The sequence below is a fragment of the Ammodytes marinus genome, assembly GCF_949987685.1.
Source record: "Ammodytes marinus genome assembly, chromosome: 10".
NCBI lineage: Eukaryota > Metazoa > Chordata > Actinopteri > Uranoscopiformes > Ammodytidae > Ammodytes > Ammodytes marinus.
In genome coordinates, this window is record NC_137214.1 from 17,617,248 (window position 1) to 17,638,312 (window position 21,065).

The window sequence follows — 21,065 nt, forward strand, 5'->3', positions numbered from 1 at the left end:
TTTTCTTCTGCTCCATTCCCGATTATATTTTCAGCCACGTAGCCGCAGATGATTATTGTGTTTACTGCTTCATTGTAGCGCGATGTGAAAAAGAGCTTCCTTTTGTTTGTCAGAGGGCTCAAACTAAAAGTTGTTTTTTTCCCCCTGCAAATATATTCAAGGCAATACAGACCGAGACAGACAATTCACACGTGCCTGGGAAACAGTCACAATGAAGTAGTTGACAATTTAAAGGTGCAGCAAATTATGGCAAATTTTTTTTTGTCAAAATCAGTGAATAACTTCTCACGATCTGCTACCTGTACGGACAGTCTGTGTGTTGAAAAGAATCTGGAGTTAATACACAGCCTAGGCTTTGTAAACAGGTATTATGTGTAAACAAATGGGGCCCACAGTAGCTAGCAAGGCGTTAACAGAGCCTAGGCTGTGTATTTAATACTGGATTTATTTTCAGCTCACACACTGTACAGACAGGCAGCTGATCATGAGGAGATATTCACTGATTTTGACAAAAATGTACTAGACCATTAAGCATTGTCCAGATTTCACTGATTTTCCCCTTTCATGGTTGAATAGATATTTGAAGCACAGCGAAGGCAGTAAAATATGTTTAAAATTTGAGTGTCAGGAGGTTTATTGCCTTACAAAAATTGCTTTATGGGAAGTAAAAGATGAGACAAAGTCCTGTGAGAAAACAAACAAGGTGGTTGCCTTTGGGTGGGAACTATTCCTACTTTATATCCTTACAATCCTGACTTTAACATCACCGTTTATACATTTGGGTGATTTGAATCTTGTTATTTACTTTTCTTAAATGTATTGGTGAGTATAGAATGTCTATCACTATCTATGACCCACGCCTGATCTCTAACCATCCAGAAGATGAGCTTTTACTGCCATCTATTGGAGAGATTTAAAAGTCAGAGCTCTCCAACTGTCAGTCCTCTCAGCTCAGGAAACAGGCTGGCAAAGTGCTAGTGCTGTGTGTGTGACGGTATCCGATCAGGCACTGTCCTTTGACCATCATGTTACCTGCAGCGCCAGCGATCTGAGGTGTATTTTGTGTAAAAATGCTACTTTACATTATTTTAAGGGCTTTATTTATTTAACAGTTGATTTAATGGCAGGTAACAGTATCATGTCTCCTCAAAATGAAAATAGCATATTTCCCCCTGATCTAAACAACTGAAACATCTTGTGATATCTGGCTACAGTGTGGTTGATTCAAACAAAATGGGAGGTGACACTTCAATCTGCGTGTTTGCGACAATGAGAAATGCCTTCTCTTTCTTCTCAGTTAAATGATTATGGATTTTCCCAAAAGCCGTAAAACACTGAAATCGCCCCCATCCCTCACCGAGTCATCAACATTACAACTTTCAACCCAGGTACCACACGGACCAAGCAGCAGCTCTCTGTTTAGCAACATTAAAGACTGAAATTAAATTAAATGAAATGATTAAATATTTTGGGGTGTAGGAATGTTGGACAATAAATTCAAGGTACACTGATGGTGAACGAGAGAGCAAATGAAGGGGGTGCAAAAGGTCGTCCAGTCACCGGCGGCAGAGTGCTCGCATCAATAAATCGTCCAGTCCAAACGCATTTCATCTAGTTAGTGACACAATCATTGAGCTCAGAGTCTTTTATCCATGCAGCTGGAGAAAAATAAAATGTTTCCATAAGGTTGCTGTGTCCTTCTACATGTGCTGGGCGTCCATGATATCCAAGTACTTGGCCTCGATGACTCTGGGAAGCACGCTTGTCCTGAGAGAAAAAAACACAGAGATGATACTGTTGAGGCATGGAAACATATATTCTGATTCATTTTTGGATGACTGCATTAGAAAAAAAAGTATTTCAAAATATGTGGTTTCCATGTCCAAGCTGGGATAACCCAGATCAGGTTATTTTATCGAACTGTTTTTTATATTAGTAACAGCCACACTAGTTAGCTGATACTGTTATGAGTGCCCCCTTTAAAAACAGCTCACCATGAATCTAAGGCTACCTTCCAATACCCATACCTTCTGCTATTTAGTATGGTAGAAAAAAGATTTAGGATGTCCCAATTCTTGTTGTCAGATTTAGTATGCTTAAAAATACCCGGATATCTACTACATCCGGCCACGTTTTGTAGTGTTGAAAACAGCATGCTATTTGGGCGATTCTGACCCACAAACCAGTGTGCACCGGAAGTGAAGTCACATCGACGGAGCCTTCGTATGAAAACCACCAGGGATGCGACGGATTTAAAAGCAAGAGGCAAGATTAAGGCGCAATGGTATGATGAAATAAGTAAAAGTATGTCTTTTCATGGTCAGGTGTAGTATGTAGAAAAGAAAAAAGAAAGACTTATCCCCTCAATTCTACAGTATGCAGACATTCAAGTACTGTTTGTGTGGTTCCTGTGGTACTACTCTGCCCCCTGTTGGCCTGGGGGTGGTCTTACCTGATGGGGACCAGTAGGATCATCAGAAGGGGGAAGACCATCTTCATGTAGGGCAGAGGATACATTCCAAACGCACACAGGATGATCAGCTGCACCATCTGCACCCCCGTGAAGTAGTGCACCTTCCTCTGAGGCACGCGGCGAATGTAGTGGGTGGGAGGATATGCGGTCTAGACAGGAGAAAAGAAAATATGATACGGTTAAAATGCTGTCAAATTTTTCATTGGCTTAAAGTATCAGTAGATTTAATTTATACGGTAATGCAATGGGGGGGAAAGTGTGCTCATACCCCCTGTGTGCTTGTTAAATTTTATTATTTGTTAGTTCATTTGAATTCTGATTTGTATGATGCAGTATTCATGCCACCATGCACATGTTTTTTACTACATGCCTTTCAAGTCACAAGATATTTTTTCATGTTATATTTTGATATTATGACATATGTCTCATTATCACGATGTAGAAATTAATCTTGTATTTACTAAAATGTTCCAACAACATACAGACTTGTTAATACAGAAAATGCTTCCATGTTACTTAAGACATGACAAGTGGGTATGTTGAGTACCAGCTTATCATATCAACGATAACACATGATGGCTAGGAAAGTTAGAAACTTAGCGGAAGGAGGAGCTATGGGTGGAGGTATGTCTGAATCTTTTGTTTACAAAACAAAACCAACATATGCTACTATGTTAAATACAGCCATGGGGGGGGAGGGGTTACTGTGCAGATGAAGACACCACCACATTACTAGTGGGGCAGAAGTGATCGTTGAGGGATTATTTTTGTGTGACTCTATGATTTATTCTTTCATTTCAAAAGTTGCATAGTGTGCCTTTAAATCCTCTGAATACCTGGATGCCAAACTTTTATTTACCAAACATATACCAATGATTGTAGTTTGGGGGCCTACTGCCACCATGATAAATCAACCCTTCAGTGTCGTCCCTGCTCACCTGTTCCTTCAGCAGCAGGGCCATGCGGTCAAACATCTGGTTCCCGTCCAGCGAAGTGGCTGCGATGTAGAGGAAGAGGCCGTAGAGGACGGGCTTGGGGATCCACTGCAGAGGAATGGGCAGCATGAACGCAGACAGACCAATCAGGATGTTGGCCACCAGAGAGGTCAGACGCGTCTCCTTCACACTCACAATACTGTTTGACACAAAAGCAGGGCAAAAAAACTCACTTTAAATGTTCCAGTCACCCTTTGCTGCCTGACTGAACATGTTATTAAACAAGTATACTTATTAGCATAGAGCATTTTTGGCCTGGGAAACCCCAAAAAGAAACAGCTATACATAACCCCTAGACATGAGGTATCGAAATAAGACATTGTGTGGAAGAGATTTTTCATTTTTCTTTCTCAGCTCAAATAAAAAATATTGACCTCAATTGAGCAAAAGCTATGTGATTAAAAATTCCCAAAAATGTGGATCTTGAGCTGGAGATATTTTGTCAACTGCTATGTCAAATCTCAAGCATAATCTTTCGAACATTTCGCATCCAAACTAAGGGTTAAAATGTTTCTAGATCAGATGGTGTTTTTGGATGTGTCTTCAACGCACTGCTTCTGCTTGGTCTATGCCCTATAATTTGAACTTGACTCACGTGGTATAGACATGTCCGTTCTCTACGTGCTGTTCCACTTTGGCCAGCTGACGGGCGTGTAGGGAGGAATGTGGGAAGGCAGCGTGCATCCATGGCAACCCCAGACAGGACATGAGGATGTTGATGAAGCCAGTCAGCATTAAGTCCCAGTGGAACGCCGTGCCTTTTAACAACCTGGTGCAGACAAAGGGTTTCAAGTGGTATGTCAATGACAAGAGGGCCGCAATAGTACTTTTCTTCTTATTCGCAAGCTAGCTACTGCATGAAGATACAATATAACTTATTTGATATTTGATCATAAAAAGTCTTACTTGTGTTCCGGTACATGTGTGAGCGATATGACGATGTTCTGGTCGATGAAGATTAGCAACGCAAGGAGGAAACCCAGGCCCACCGCGCTTATCATGTTCATTCCTGACAGCTTTTCAAATGGGGGAAAGTTGAAGATCGGCCTGTCGTGCACGCTGAACTTAGGAACTAATAGAAACATAAGAAAAATGTTACGCATTGCCTTTGCAACATAAAATAGTACATTCTTTCCTGGACAGTAAACTTTGCTGCTAGTAAGCCTTTTTCATTCAACCCAGCGTCTTTTACACGCATTGACTCACCCACCCCGAGATGAATGAGAGGATTTATAAACAGTATAAGTTCTGAGACAAGGATTTGACTTTAAGGCCCCAGGGGGACTCTTCAATGGGTTCTTTTATTTCCGAGATCTGTACTTACGCTCTATGTCAAGGAAAAGGTAGGAGCCAATGAAGGAGAATATCACCACGGAGATAGGCAGAGCACAGTCAGACACCACCTCTCTGACTTTGGCATTCAGATAAGGGCTGTGGGAGAAAAAGATGTGAAGCGATATTAGAGCTATTAAAGGCAGTGGTGGAAAACACTATAATTGAGTACAGGTTGAGGTTTGAATTATGTTTGACAGCACAGAGTTTGTCAAATCAGCTCACTTGCTGCTTATAATACATAGCGGTACATATGTCAATTCTGGTCTTTCACTTGTAAAATGTTAATTTATATTGTGTTAAAGCAGGGAATTAAAAAAAGGTTCTTGCAACTACTAGCTGTGTATGCTTCTATTATGAGATAAATGTGATATAACTGTCCAGTGAGTGAACGTACCTCCTCTTCATGAGGTAGAGGGCATAACCCAGCCACAAAGTCCCCAGCATGAGCAGCAGACAGAGGATGGGCCTTTCTCTTGTGCACACCACCAGAGACTCAGGCAGGAAGACTGTCAGGTGTCCCTCTGCCTGTCCAGTCACTGGCCCAGTGTCATTAAGAGGCCTGAGCACGTTCTCTGTCTGATTCTTGGCATTCTCTAGGATCTCTTTAATCTGCTCGAGCACCAGCGTGCTGTTTGTGGTCACCAGCGTGGGCCCGTAGTAGAAGTGCTGAAAAACTATGAGGTGTGGGTGGAAGAACACATAAAACAAGTTGACAATGACACATTTGTTTGGATTCTCTTTTGACCAGATCATTTTCATGAAAAGCAAAAATGTTATGTAAAAATACACCTGTTGTTACAACATAAATTAGATTTATGTGGGCAAATGTGTGCATGTTATGTTTTTGTTCCATTGGTAATGCAGTCACCATGCTCTGATGTTTTACCAGGTCTTTTTATCGTAAACAACATACAGTATGTCTTCATCATGTTAGATCACACAACTATAGTATCCTGTTATAACAAGCTTTTCTCGTTAAACATTGATACAATGTTATAAAAAACTTAAAAATGGGGTTAAAAAATAGATAGTGTATATACTGTATTGTCTATATTATATAATCTTATCAACATATGGCCCCTGTTTTCATTCTCAGTTTATGGCATTCAAGCTCTGTATACAAGCTTTGTTAAATGTAGTTTAGTGGAAACCTGCAATAGCTCAAGGCTTTAATAATAAAAAAGAAAGCCTCTAAAGAATCCACCATCTGCTCGTATAATTATTTGCTGCAGAAATATTTCAGGAGATGCAATGTAGAAGGCTCCATCCATAATGCTTAGGTTGTCTATTTATCCACAACACTGGGGGCCTAGATTGATTTCATGCTTGCTTTTCCTCTAAAGACTACATGATGGATATGTGTATTTGCTGGGCTACATTACCTATAACAACAACAATAATTGGCAGGATGTTTAGACCTTTTCCTGCAGTGTGGAATATAGCTCTGCAGCAGAAGCATTAAAAACCTGTCTAATGTACTCCGGCCTTTGCTTGACTCACTTTTGACGGTGCCTTTTATTGCATCCCCAATGAACGCTATGGAGATGAACAATGCAATGACTTCTTCAGTTGAGCTAAGGAAATAATAGAAGAAAAATACATTATTTTACAAAATTGCATTTTTCTTTTTCTTTTAAGAAGCACAGACAACCCAGTCAAGGCTACTGTAAATGCTGGTTCAGATAGAAAGAGTACGTTAAACCAAATTAATAATTATTGCTGAAAACAGGAAGTCATAACAGATTTGCTTTTCTTATCAGTGACCTCACCTCAGGGCATGGCCACACAGTTATATTACAAGTATAGGGCTTCTGTCATGGGAACAAATGTTGTCTGAGAGTGCTGCATTGTATTCACCGTTTGAAGAGTTTCATAAATAGGCTGACATTGAATAATCCTCCGAGGATGAGGAACAGACTGTTCCATAAACCAATGCAGGCGTAGAAAGCATCGAAGTCGAGGTCATAGTCATCGCAGATGCCCCTGATGACTAGAAAACACACATAAACACACGCACAGCCTCAAGCAAAGCAGTCAGACAAAATATTTTGTATTGTATTATAATAACTCACATTTGCACAGCAACTCTACTTCATAACTTCTGTATTGTATTATACAATATAATTAGATGCCACATAGTTAAATGTTGTTCTGGATAATATTATACTGTACATATGTTTCAAATTGTCAGATATTATCTCTCTTTCCTGCAGTTAGTATTTATTTAAAGGTAAAGGGGTGGCCAGTTCATACATTTGTGACAATTTTACTATTACTCGGTTTGAAACCAAAGCACACAAATGACAACCACATTAAATACATTAAGCTGCACTTATTAATTTGGCCACTAGGGCGCAGAAGACCTCCAAAGCAAGGCGTCAGACTGTTCTCACTCTCAGACCTTAGATTTACACCATGCAATGAACCAAAATGCTTTTTCTTTCATTATGATTGCTGACTTCCAAATACTGTTTCCCAACCTGTTTCTAGAGACACCTGTTGAATGTTTGTTCAGTATTCACCTCTGTCCCCCCACCCACTATTTGGCTTTTGTTTAACTTTTTCTCACCAGTGACATGACACTGAACCATACGGTAAATGTGAAGGATATAAACTTGAGTCAAAAGAGAATAAAAAGCTTGATAAAGGTGCTTTCAGACAGTAAACTGTTGGTGCCACTGAGGTGGATGGCAGCAGCTAGAACTGGGAGGGTGGCTCTTGTGAACTCACACAGCTTTGTGTCCCTGCATTCAGAGTTGATAATTGATTAACTTTTGTTCTTCTCCCTTTGTGACCATGGCAACCACAGTGAAGGAAAAGATACAGGAGCTGATTTGACTGATATTTGAATTCCCTGAATGGTGTATCTCTACATTAGTCAACCAGAAAGAGGTGGACTCCAAAAAGATATACATCAAAAACAGGGGTCACGTCAGGTAATGTCTGGTTATCTGGCTACCGACTTTAATTGGTTGTTTTATCCTGGCTTGGGATCAGAATCAAGATTTAATTGAAATGTTTTTCCTTGTTTTAAGAAGTCAGACGGAATACACACCGCTTATAAAGATGGCCAGTGGTGCAGTGGTCAGTGGAATGACGAGTGGTGAGCCAGCAAACAAAGAATAGATCACTCCTCCAATGCTTTGGCCTACAATGGTCTTCTGAACATCTGTCAATAAAAATAAACGTTAGTATTGTACGCTTCAGATTAAATGGATCACACTAAATAATATTACCGGGATACCATACCTATCTCTCCTCTTGTGCTTTCATCATTCAATGAGCCAAAGGCAATAGCAGGCAGTAGAATGGCAATGTATAGGAAAATAGCAGTGGTCGTGTACTTCAGCAGACAGCGATCCTTCCCAGTCAAACCTTGATGGATTATTTAAAAGGTCATTAAAGATACAACAACTTAACTGGCCAAAGGAGCCATAGATAGCCAACAGCTGGAGAAAAGTGTGATACTTGGTTGCAGATACAAATCAGCAAGATAGATATAGATACGTGCCCACTTAGGAAGCAGTTTTCCAAGAAAATATTAATACCATCTGTGAAGTCTGAGGGGTACAGGGGGAGTCTGCGTCGGAGGTCATCATAAACCCCTTTACCGACTCTAAAGAAATCCTTGCACTGCGAAGAAAAAGACATTTCAGTCAGCAACAGTCAGACTTTGTAATGGCTAGTTAGAGCCGACATCCAGTATAAAATCAAGTGTCCACCGATGCTTCCTTTTTGTTTTCTACACACTTGCAAAAATTGCAAACAATCTTTAAAAGAAGTGGGTTGGGCAGCAACAAACCTACACTTTAAACATGTTTTGAAAACCAGAACATCAGGTGTAGCCACAACCCAAATACATGCTTTCTATCTGGGCAATATTTGGGTGTTCCCTCTTGTGCAACCAATGGCCTGCTGCGCGCCCACATTTCCTCTTAATTTAGACACTGGACATAATGAAGTACTTTATCATTACATGGAGCTGTACACATTCTGCTGCCAGAACCTTGGAAGACTTTTTTTCAGCTTTCCAAGTCTGTTGCCCAGCTGCTTCTCATTCCTCAGGCCTGGCCTGACACACAGGATAATCAGATAATCTAGCTTAACTACTTTACTTTACTGCTTCTCATCTTTATATGCCTGGATGGAGTGGGAAAACACAGGGGTGGTCGCCACATGTGGGGAGGCATAGCAGTCAGCTGAGAATACAAATGTTGGATTTACAAATAACCACTTCTTCTTTTTAGACACCACCACTGTTCTATAGCCGTAGAACATGAATATTGAACTCAGGATGGTTATATTGCCACTTATTTCCATACATTCTTCAATAGATTTTCCAATACAAGTATGCACTGAATACAGAACACAGAACCAAAATATATTTTTCTACACACCTTAAGTGCTTTCCCTCTACGTGGATCTGAGTCCTCCACCTCTTCCACGGCCGGCTTCTCCCTGTCAATGGAGAGCTGCTGTAGCTGGTGGACCAGCTCCTCTTTGAACTCCTCCTGGCTCTTGGCTTCCAGAAGCTTCTGTCTAAAGGAAATGTCTGAGAACATGCTGGCAAATGTTCTACCCAGTTCGATGGCTGTCTTCGTGCTTTTCTGAAAAAGAAAGATGATAAAGTTAAGGAGAGGTCAGCAGATTCCATCAATTAAGATCAAACTGTTCAATGGAAGTTTTTTTAAATGATATTCCTTAATATCATTTTCACGATCTTCAACGGCACAGAAATTCATTTATTTAGTAAATGTAACCCCTAATACCCAATTGACACCACCTTTAAGATTCCCAAACCCCCAGGACAATCTGTATTCAAATGTTCTGGAGTTTTTGCTTCATGTGACGGACATCTAAGAGGCAAACAGCAGCTAAAATCTGGGATTTTTCAATAAAAAGTTACTTAAACGACAAATAGATTAATTATTAATTTAATTGACTCATCATTTCAGCTCAACTCCTGAGTCAAGTACACCTTTTGATTGCAAAATAACCTTAAAAAAATTAGAATTGGACCCTATACCGTTCTGGGAGGGGCCAGGATGAGGATGACGTAGCGAGCTTCGCAGCAGTTTGCACCCCAGTTCTGTGGCCTCTCAAGGCGGGTGATGCAGACATGACGTTTCTGCAGACTCCTCACATTGGCACTGAAAGGGATGGAAACTAATTTATTTTGAATCTCTGGTGTATAAATGATTGAACATGTGGCGTTGTTGCTGTATTGGCAGGTGTAAATTAGTGCTCCACCTGCCGAAAGACAATAAATTAAATTTTTTTTGTCTTCTTGTTGTCCCTGATTTCCATCTATGGAGCTGGAGGCTGGAAGAATTTGTCACACTAGCATCCTTTCACATAAATAATATTCGGTAGTAGTAGATGCACTCACAGAATACAAAGCCAGGACTGCTGATAACGAATGCCAGTGGATGTAGCAGTCACACCCTGAATGGTCTCTGACAGAAGGTGAACTGTGGGCACAAAAATAAAAAAGTTCATGTTGACATTTCAAGTAGCCTTTGAAGCAAACCATTCATCTCCAAGGGTGTCAGAGTGCACCCTGTGATCTGTTTTGCTCACCATTACACTCCTTCCCGCCTGCGTCTGTGAACAGAGAGTCCATGACCTTGTCGACATCACAGCTCGCGTGGCCGTCCTCCGCCACATGACTTAACATTCGCCTCAGGACCTCGTCCAGGGTAGCAGCTTTCTCGTCCAATAGGATGCTTGCCTGGGCCAGGAAGCTGTCCAAGTCTCTGTGGGCGCGCACTTCCTCCTGGAAGTTCATTGGCTTCACATACTAGTATGAGGCAAGAACAAGATAAATTAATTGATGGGATAATAGTGCAAGTAGGTGATACAAAGGACCTTTTTTTCACATGTTTTCTAAAATCAAGCAAGAGCTGGATGCACATTTTGGGTTATAAGCTTTAGAATTGAACAGTTGGAAGAAAAAGGGCTGTATATTCAGTGGTGAAAATGTTCAACAAACTGTTATGTGCAATACTGCAGTTAATAACATAACACAGAGAGGGTGACTGGAAAAGAACATCTTACTTTTCTTGTTGTATTTAAAAGCCCAAAGCCTGGACAGTCAGGATCTGCAAATGAAAAGCCACATCGAAATGAATACTCCCAATGACACTGACAGTCTGTCCCCAAATCCTTATCTTTGCTCCCATGCCTACTGCCAATTGTTCTTTCATATTTCTAACGTTTTTCCTTGTTAATTACTCAAAGAATATATAATTAATTATTTCCAGTATGATTAGTTATTAGGGAGCACTGGCTGACAGTTCATGTGCATGAACTTTGCCTCTGGCGTTATGACACACAGGATTTCCTTAGTGCAGAGGCTGCAAAATATTCTCAAACAATGAAAGTCACAGGCAAAGGATACGGCCCTTATGATACACCACTGCAATGAAAATGTTTACTGTATTGTTGTATGAAGACATTTGTTCTTTCTAACTTATATGCATTATAATAAAACAATTACCAACAGAGATTAGACATTTGTACTGCATGTAACAGTTGTTTACTCACTTAATCACACACACCACTCACACACACACACACACACACACACACACACACACATATATATATATATATACACACACACATATACACACCTGAAACACTGAGCTGGATCTGGTTGTCATAGGTGGCGCCCTTGTGAGCGACAGGTGAATCTTGCCCACAATCCTCCTGTTCCCCATTCTGCAGCTCTGTGCATAAAACATAGATGATCTATGTCAAGTATACCAAGTCTCAGTGTATATATTGCATGCAGTAAGGTAATATCAACTGCTTGCTGCAATGCTTTGTTAAAATTCCCTTAAGAATTTCGGTGAATCAAATTAAATAACCGGTGATAACGAAGGCCATTTCATAGATCCACCTACCCAGTGGCGTTTCCAGGAAACGCCACTGGGGTGGCCATCGCACACCTGAATGAATAGCATGTGATATGCTGTACAGCCAATTCAAAGATGATTTATAATCCCAAATGCCCAAACATAAACCCCTGAAGGGGGATCTGGGGGCATCCCCCCCGAGAAGATTTTTTTTTGTTTTTAACATGTAATCTAAGCATTCTGGTGCATTCTGGCGAAGAGAATAAAGAAAAAAGTCAAAATGTATTTCAGTTCAGATGAAGAGTAAAATTAGTAAGACAACATAGCAGCCAGATGCCTAACAACTGGATAAGGCAAGGCAAGTTTATTTATATAGCACAATTCAAACACAAGGCCACTCAAAGTGCTTTACAGGGGCAAGATTAAAATACATAAAACACAGCGGGACGGATGACCACTAGCTTTTGACCAAATATCTTGTTAAAAAAATAAACCTTTATTTATGAAATGATGCCCTTACTAAGAACATGTTACACTTGCTGACTACAAACTTAAATTTTTTTATTCAGATTTCAAAAATCTGCTGTGGCACGTGCCCATACACGTGCATGGGTGGCACGCGTGTCACAAGCACATTTATTCTGTTTTCAAGACCTTTGCTGACCAGAGACCAGTTCTAGTGGCCACAGTCCTACCATTAATTTAGTACTTGAACATTGCAAACTGATCTAATTGGATTGGAGTGTTTGTGTGATGAACGTGGCAACTACCTATAAAAACAAAACTTAAGAAAGAAAAAAATAAATACATCTCTGAACTAGGCTACATATCAGGATTTTATTTTTTTTAAACATCCTAACTTTTTTTTAACATCCCAGAATCGCCACTGCACCTACCATTGTGTGAAACAGTGTCTTGTACCAAGGTTAAAATGGTATGCAAGCCACATTACTGTAACAGTGTCTCTCTGGTAGGGGACAATTTATTTATATATTTATTTATTTGCCTCCCACACCACCTTGCCATCTGTTGACAAGCACACAGCAAGAGCGAGAGACAGAGGCATCCAATAACCTCCCCCCACCCCTAAAACCAGACTCGGAGCAATATAACAATAGCAGCCCCTCGTAAATTCCTTAATTGTATAGAAAATAAATATGGCATCTCGACTGCAAGTTTTATGAGGGGATGAGGAAACAGTCACAGAATTAGAGAATTAACTTTAACCCTTCAAGAGCAAAACCTATGAGCTATGATTATTCCCACTCGCCATCATTGACACAGAGATCATCTGCCTCATTATTTACCCATTAATTTACCTCTCAACACACCAGCGAAAGGACTGGCTGTGCTCACCAGAATGTGAAATGGGTCGTCAGTGATCAACGAGAAGCAATAGCATTAGCATTAAACAGAGTTGCAATCCATTGACCTGTGATGAAACCACTGTGCTCTCCAGAGTATCCCAAAGGGGACAAAGAACTAGAATGTTTTCTGTGCTTGCAGATCACATCACACTCACCCATCTCTTGGAAAACATATCCATTCTTGGCCCTCCCACTGGATGGAGTGTCTGTTGAAGAAAAGACAAATAATAAATAAACTTTATTTGTATAGCCCCTTACAACCTGAGTTACCTTCACAGAGTGCTTTACAAGGACAATACTGTTCAACACGTGTGTAAGAATAGAGGAAAGGAAAATATTTAAAGAAGACATCATACACAGAATATAAAATAAAACAGAGTATAAAATACATCATAGAGCGATAAACAAAATATAAAAGAACATGCAAAATAACGTAATAAAAATACCAAACTGTACAGGTGGGTTTTTATCCTTTTAAATGTGGCACTAATTATCGTTTTACAGGCCAATCTCAGTCTCTTTTGACCACAGTATTGGATCAATATGTTGCCAGTGAGCTAATGACATAACACTGATACTGTTAAAATTAGCATATAACTAGGAAATTATCCGAACCATCCACATTTCCAAACAAAGCAGGAATAAAAACACTTGTATAGCAATCCCTTTTGAGTAAAATGTACCCCTTTAAAATAGCCCAACTTTCCACCAGTTGTCCTCTGTTTTATAAATTGATTAATAAAGTTTAGTTTGGCTGACTTTTTGTTTTTTTTAAAGAGAGAAAGAAAGTCAACAGAGTAGAGATGTCTCATACTGGACACATTGTTCTTGATTAGCACCTTTAACCCTAACAACAACACTAGTATAACATCCAAACATAAAAAGAAACGCGTAACAGCACTGAAATCCCCTGCTTGAAAACTCTGTTTTCATTGTAGATGTTTGTCACACAAACAAATCTTGCAGCTTATGGCGATACAACTGCGAAAATCTGCACTCAGACAAAGTATAACTAAGTTGTGTCAGCCCTTCTCAACAGTAGCTCTCACTTGACAAGCGACAGAAAGGGTCAGCCTCCAGCAGTTTTCAACCCGGCAGAAAAATGTCTTTGAGTTGACTTTAGATTGAAGCTTCTTATTTTAAAATGGAAAAAACTAGCTATTTATCCAAAATGGCTGAGTTCCTGAATTATTATGGACAGTGTGTCACACAGTTCGGTTAGTCCTTACAAGTCTTGAAAAGTGACTTGTCATATTACATGATAGAGAGCTAGGGAAATAATAATAATAATAATAATAATAATAATAATAATAATAATAATAATAATAATAATAATAATAATAATAATAATAATAATAATAATAATAATAATAATAATAATAATCAATCAATCAATCAATCAATCAATCAATCAATATCCTTTATTTAACCAGGTAAAATTCATTGAGATTAAAATCTCTTTTTCAAGAATGACCTGGCCAAGAAGGCAGCACCATGATAAAATAAGCACAATCAACCACAATTCTCATACACCACATTCAACGTCAGGTAAAGTACAATACAAGATCAGGGACAAGACTATATGAAGATTGAAATGAATACAGTTAAAAATTAAATGAATAAACTGGTGACAGATGAATGAATAAACCTGGCCGTTATCAGAAAATAGCTTTACAAACAATTGCATTGACCAAGAGATAATAATAATTGTATTTGTATAGCACCTTTCAAAACATAGTTACAAAGTGCTTCAAAAGCGAGATAAAGACAGTAGTCAGGTTCAAGGTAGTCTCGCAAAGCCAGACCAAACTACAGCAAGTAGTAGGGTCTGGAAGCACTCTGTTTAGAGCCGTCTATTCGGGTGGGGAAACCGGGGAAACTGGGCTAGCCTGTTTGTATTTGTTTAAACCAATCACAATCATCTAGGGCGGGGCTAACCCCGGGAAGCAGCAGCGGTGTCCTGCAAAATAGTGCCGGGGGGGGACTTATTTTGATGGAACGTCTTTACGTCCAGAGACTGTCAGAGAAATGGCTAAACCCGCAAACGCCACACAAAAACTATTAAAGACAAAAGGAATATACATAGTGTGTTGCTTTCTAACCAGCATGTCAAGACACCATACACTTTAGCCCCCGAGGAGCTCACGGGATAACTTAACCGGAGTTAACTAGCCACCCACGTAGTGTTATCTCTGGTAACATTATCATCGGCGGTTGAGAGGACGGCTACGGCGGTCGAGTAGAATTTTTAGCATTCGAGAACTTATGTCACCACCTCCTATCGCTGTAGTCAGAGCCGTAGTCCGTCTGTTTACAGGCAGAACAGGGTTTTGACGTTGTGAGCGCTACACCAACTGCAGCAAGTAGCCGTAAGAGTTGCTAGGTGATAGTGGAAGCCGTTGGAATCTTTCCCCGTCGCTAAAACACCGCTGCATAGTCCCTAATTCACCAAAGAAAGGGAACGGCGGATCTTAATCTAGCTGGTTATAAGGTCCGGTGCTCAATTCAAACCCCCACGCTTCATTTTCCAGAGTTTATGAGGGTATTTCTGCCCGGGGGTAGTTGTACAATGAAGTTGGACAGCTAGGCTAAGCTAGGATGCATCCCGGACCGCCGCAGCCAATATTATTATCCCGAAGTATCGCCACACTTTATTTCTGTCTACAGTAATGTGACTTCTCACACCCTGTGTGTGTGTGTGTGTGTGTGTGTGTGTGTGTGTGTGTGTGTGTGTGTGTGTGTGTGTGTGTGTGTGTGTGTGTGTGTGAGAGAGAGCGCTGCACATAAGCACACGGGTTGACTGAGCGAATTGTTTCCGAATTTGAGGGGGATCACAATAGGGGAAAGCCAGCAACCGGGGGCTGCGTAGCTTTTCGACGCAAGCGAATAGACGCTGGCGGAAGTGGTCATGCCAGACTAGGTTCAAGGCAACGATGATAGTAAATAAAGCATGGTCAGACAGACAACAGAGATACAGAAACATATACAAGACACAGAACACATAAACGCACAGTGCAGGTGATAAAAGGCACACATCGCAGATCAGCAAGATATTGCATTGATGTAAGTTACAGAGGTGTTGAGGAGGACAGTGAAAAACAGCACGGTCTGAGAAAACTGATAGGAGACCCCTTCGCTCTCAGTTACTGCACTAATATGAAGCCAGCTGTGTCTGATGTTTGTATAGGCAGTGTGTGTATCCGTGAGATGCTGCTGCAGCTGTATAGGTGTATCTTTGCTTGCCTGAGACAGAGATTGTCTCCACGGGCTCCAGAGCATGGCTGTATCTCTAAGCAGATTATACAGAACATTCCCAGGCCTCCCCCACTACACAGGAGTCTGCATAGGCAACAGGGTGCCTCAAGTTCATGTTACGAGCTGTTTGTACCAGAGTGTCTGTGTGAAGGATGATTTAGCATGTATTGCAACCTCTACAGCCTTGTCTCATAAAGATAAAGTTCAATTGTGTTGTAAATACTCTTTAATTGTATCTTCAGAGTGGTAGGGTGGGGTGGTAGAATGGCCTAGAGGAAAGAGGGGCAGACCAGTATCTCTACCATTGTTCTCCAGGGGTGCTTAGTCTGCTTACCCATGTGCGAGGACCCCCTTATGAGTGTGGTATATTGAGAGGGGATATGCTAAAATAAACATGTCAATGTAACTTTGTGTTAATTTATAGATAAAGCAACTTAACGTCATTTAACAGAAGCATGGTCAACAATAGAAACCAGAGGTGATTTCATGGCTTAGTGGGTGGAGTGCGTACCATATTGGCTCAGTCCTTCTTGCAGTGGTTGTGGGTTGATACCACTCCTTGACTACTAAACTAACTATTTAAGTTTTAATGATTTTTTTTATGCAGTTCCATTCAAGACAAGTGAATATAAAATGTCTCAAGTTGCGGTTTTAATTGGTGTCCATGTTTATGCCAAAAAAATAAAAAATAAAAATGTTTTATGTTCAAAATCTTATTCTCATTTTGTAAAAATTGTGGCTGTATCTATTATCCATCCAAATGTGATTTGGGTTAACAGACTAGCCCCTCCCTATGTTTGGATCTCAGTTGGCAAAATCTGCCCAATTCTCCTAAAAGGCACAGATGAGGGAGGTGAGTGGAGGCAAACAGTCCTCTACACATATGTACTGCTGTTTGTTTAACATACAGTATGTCCACCGCAGAGCGAAATGTGTCACATTACTTAACGGCAAGATGCCTTTTAAAATAAATTGTTTATTTTTTCCAAAATTGAATATGCCATTTAATTAGACAAGTGTTGAGTAAGGTTAAGTTTTCAAATCTAAGATTGTTAGCTCAGACTATCTAAACGACCACTCTGTTAATGCCGGTGATGTTGTCATGGTCTGTCTTTGTCTTGTCTTGTTTTGGTGTTACCCGGGTTTCCTGTTTTATTTTGGTACGTCTGTCTTGTTCCTCCCCATGTCCTGTCAAGCTTCCCTCTTGTTTGATTACTGCTCCCTTCCCTAATGTGTTTCACCTGTCCCTCGTTGTCTACCCTGTCTTGTGTGTGTATATAACTCCCAGTGTTTCTTTGTTCCCTGTCCGAGCATTGTACCTGTTGGTGAGTCTGTCCCTGTATGTTCCTGTGTTCCATGTGCCTTGCCTGTTTGCGTTTCTGGAGTTTTTTGTGTTTTTTGGACAATAAATTACCCTCACTTGAAACTTTCTGCATTTGGGTCCTGCTTGCCTGTCTGCCTGTCGTCACCGTAACAGATGTGAGGTCTTTAATGTCTCTGTCTCGTGGGAAAAAACAAGGCTAACTTAAAGCGTTATCCCCCCTGCTATCTGTGGGCAGAGGACGTCCTTGAGCAATAAGAAACAGAAGAATCCTTGTAGCGTCTCTGGAAACTATAAACAAGCTACACAACTATACACTCAAAGTATCAAAGCAAGAATGTATCAAGAAATAACCCTGATTGCAATGTTTGTCTTCAATATGAAAATTGACTTTGCAATGTTGTGCATTGTATTAAATAAACTTGTCTTTGCTATGTTATAATCAATGTTAACAAAAAAAAGGTTTAGTGAACCTTACCAGCACTGAATACGACCCAGGTGACTGCAAGGAGCTGTACAATAAACAGTGTTGAATCTGTTAGTCCAAATGTACACATTCATTATCGAAATGAAGCAAATAACAGGAAGTAGGACGTACAGCAAGTTCCACTTCAACGCCTCAAACATTGAGCCATAAACACTACCTGAGGTTTGTTCATCAAACACTACCGGATATTTGTTCATCCGGAACAGTGAATATGACCACCGGACCAACAGTAATCTAAGTCACACAAGACACTCTTTAAAAGCCAGAGCACACATCTCAAGTGCTTTTTTTTCTCACTTTAGACATCAAATAAGTGCCATATGGCACAAATCATCTGGGAGACAGAAGTGTTGAAACCTATTGTGGATCAATTCAGTTTTTGGTGGATAACAGAAAAGCTGCATGACGGTTGTAAACCTGAAAATAATAATGACGATTGGAGATACAGTACCCTACATTCATCATTAATTTAAATCAGAGTGGATAACCTTCAAATAGTGCCAGATTACTATATTAGACATTTTTCTCCTAGATAATCTGCTTAATCCTTGACGTGAGAAAATCCTTGTAGGACTTTAACCCATTATTGGCACTGAACAGAACATAAATGTAGTATAAGATTGGTGTAGAGCTGCGATGAATGATAACTTTCATTTGTTTAGTATACAAAATTGCATAAAAGTGAAAAAATCCTGACGTGGAGATATCTTAAAGCCTGTCGTTTTGTCCAACCAACAGCCCTCAAACATCTTCAGCTTGCCATCAGATAAGAACAAGACAACAAATCCTCACATTTGAGGCATTTTTACTATCAATTAGTAATATGATTAATGTAGCCTATTATCAATTTTCAGTTCAGTTTCCGTCGGATAATAGTTTCAGCTCTTGAGTGTTGGATAGCAAGGGGTTATATAGCAACATGGGACAGAGGGATTACCGTGCGCCTATGGCACTGTAATAGGAGTCTAAACGTGCAACACATCAACAGGAACTTAACCCAAATATGCATTTTAGAATCAATTTAGTGTACTTTTTGGAATAGTTCCTTTCATCTGCCTGTCACTTTAAGATAGTTAAAACAGATGCTGAACATTATTTCCACCCCGCCGTAAAAAAACCTTCCATGACAGAACAGTGTGCTATTTATTGCCATACTGTAAATATTGATCCTTTGCTTTTGACTTTCTGGCTCTACTGGCAATAAAACAATCCTGCTCATTTGTGGCTTTAATATTATAATAGTATAGTAGCCTAAGGTATAAAGATAAATAATTAAATAGCACCCAAGGAAGTAGGCAAATAAAATGTGATGAAAGCTGAAAGCCTGCATTATATGTCATACTATATTTTCTTACACTAATAGATGCTACACACAAACACACACACACCCGCACACGCACACACACACACACACACACACACACACACACACACATACACACACATCCTGTACAGTGAGTTTCTCCACGTGTTGTCTCAGGTTGCATATGAAATACCTTGTCCCCACATGCTCCACCCCTGTGAAACTCACCAGATGGCACAAAATGGAGGACCTTTTTGGCTTCCATGTCTTCCAGGTTCTTCTTTTAAAATATGTATTAAGTTGAGACGCTCATCGAAGGTCAACCCATCATCATTCTCTCTGCTCCCAATCACCCTGGACTCACTAGTGATCTGCTCAGTGTCTTTCATACGCACACCCAAACACACACATGCTGTGTTAAAAGTTACCACCCTGAACCTCCTTCAGCAGCACATGGGCTTGGGTGAGGAAGTGGGAGGGCAGACACAGAGAGGGTGGGGGAGAGTGAGCATAGAGAGCAAGATGTTTGTTTCTGCTGGGTCCTTGTGCCTATATGAACTATACAAGCAGCTTTAAAGAACTAATATGAATATGCTTCAGTCTTCTGGTATACTTGGTTTCTTCCTCCTATTCTCCTGGCTTTGGTATCGGTATGTATCTGTCTGGAATCAGCTCAACATGACTCTTTGCCATGGTTTTCTTTCTTGTGGTTTTGTCCCTTTTTTTCTCTCTTTTTTGATATAGGTTAATTCATTAGATAGGAGGCATTATGCATTTAACTCGCTTTAAATACATAGATATTGAAAAGAAATACACCTTCTAAATTGCCAGCCAGCAAACATTCAAGAATGGAATCTGACATCAAATATTTGTTGGTAATTCAAATTTCAAGTTTGTTTTATAATTTTGTATCCATTTGTTGAAAATTGGTGCTTAACATAATGAAACTTAAAAGGCAGCAATTAAACTTAAAAGGTGTCTTAAGGATTAGTTTTGTAAAAAAAAAAATGTGTACATTCACAATTTCTCAGCAAAGTACAATATAGGTCCTTCTCATATAATTAGCATATTGTGATAAAGTTGATTATTTTCCATAATGTAATGATAATAATTGAACTTTCATACATTTTAGATTCAATGCACACCAACTGAAATATTTCAGGTCTTTTGTTGTTTTAATACTGATAATTTTGGCATACAGCTCATGAAAACCCCAAATTCCTATCTCAAAAAATTAGCATATTTCATCGACCAATAAAAGAAAAGTGTTTTTAATACAAAAAAGTCAACCTTCAAATAATTATGTTCAGTTATGCACTCAATACTTGGTCGGGAATCCTTTCGCAGAAATGACTGCTTCAATGCGGCGTGGCATGGAGGCAATCAGCCTGTGGCACTGCTGAGGTGTTATGGAGGCCCAGGATGCTTCGATAGCGGCCTTAAGCTCATCCACAGTGTTGGGTCTGGTGTCTCTCAACTTCCTCTTCACAATATCCCACAGATTCTCTATGGGGTTCAGGTCAGGAGAGTTGGCAGGCCAATTGAGCACAGTAATACCATGGTCAGTAAACCATTTACCAGTGGTTTTGGCACTGTGAGCAGGTGCCAGGTCTTGTTAAAAAATTAAATCTTCATCTCCATAAAGCTTTTCAGCAGATGGAAGCATGAA

General features: G+C 40.0%; 1 protein-coding gene across 1 annotated transcript; it reads right to left on the minus strand.

Moving 5' to 3' along the window:
* Positions 1-692: 692 nt before the first annotated feature.
* On the minus strand, positions 693-19,832 carry LOC307256772 (solute carrier family 4 member 11-like). Its single transcript, XM_080035865.1, has 20 exons — positions 19,625-19,832; positions 13,186-13,236; positions 11,439-11,534; positions 10,861-10,904; positions 10,384-10,603; positions 10,193-10,274; positions 9,830-9,953; positions 9,201-9,410; positions 8,352-8,436; positions 8,053-8,178; positions 7,859-7,972; positions 6,661-6,793; positions 6,304-6,377; positions 5,198-5,477; positions 4,793-4,899; positions 4,375-4,540; positions 4,064-4,237; positions 3,412-3,607; positions 2,453-2,622; positions 693-1,767 (listed from the first exon to the last, which is right to left on the minus strand). Exons 1-20 carry the CDS (start codon positions 19,659-19,661, stop codon positions 1,701-1,703), a joined length of 2,556 nt encoding a protein of 851 aa, XP_079891991.1. The 5' UTR covers positions 19,662-19,832; the 3' UTR covers positions 693-1,700.
* Positions 19,833-21,065: the final 1,233 nt, after the last annotated feature.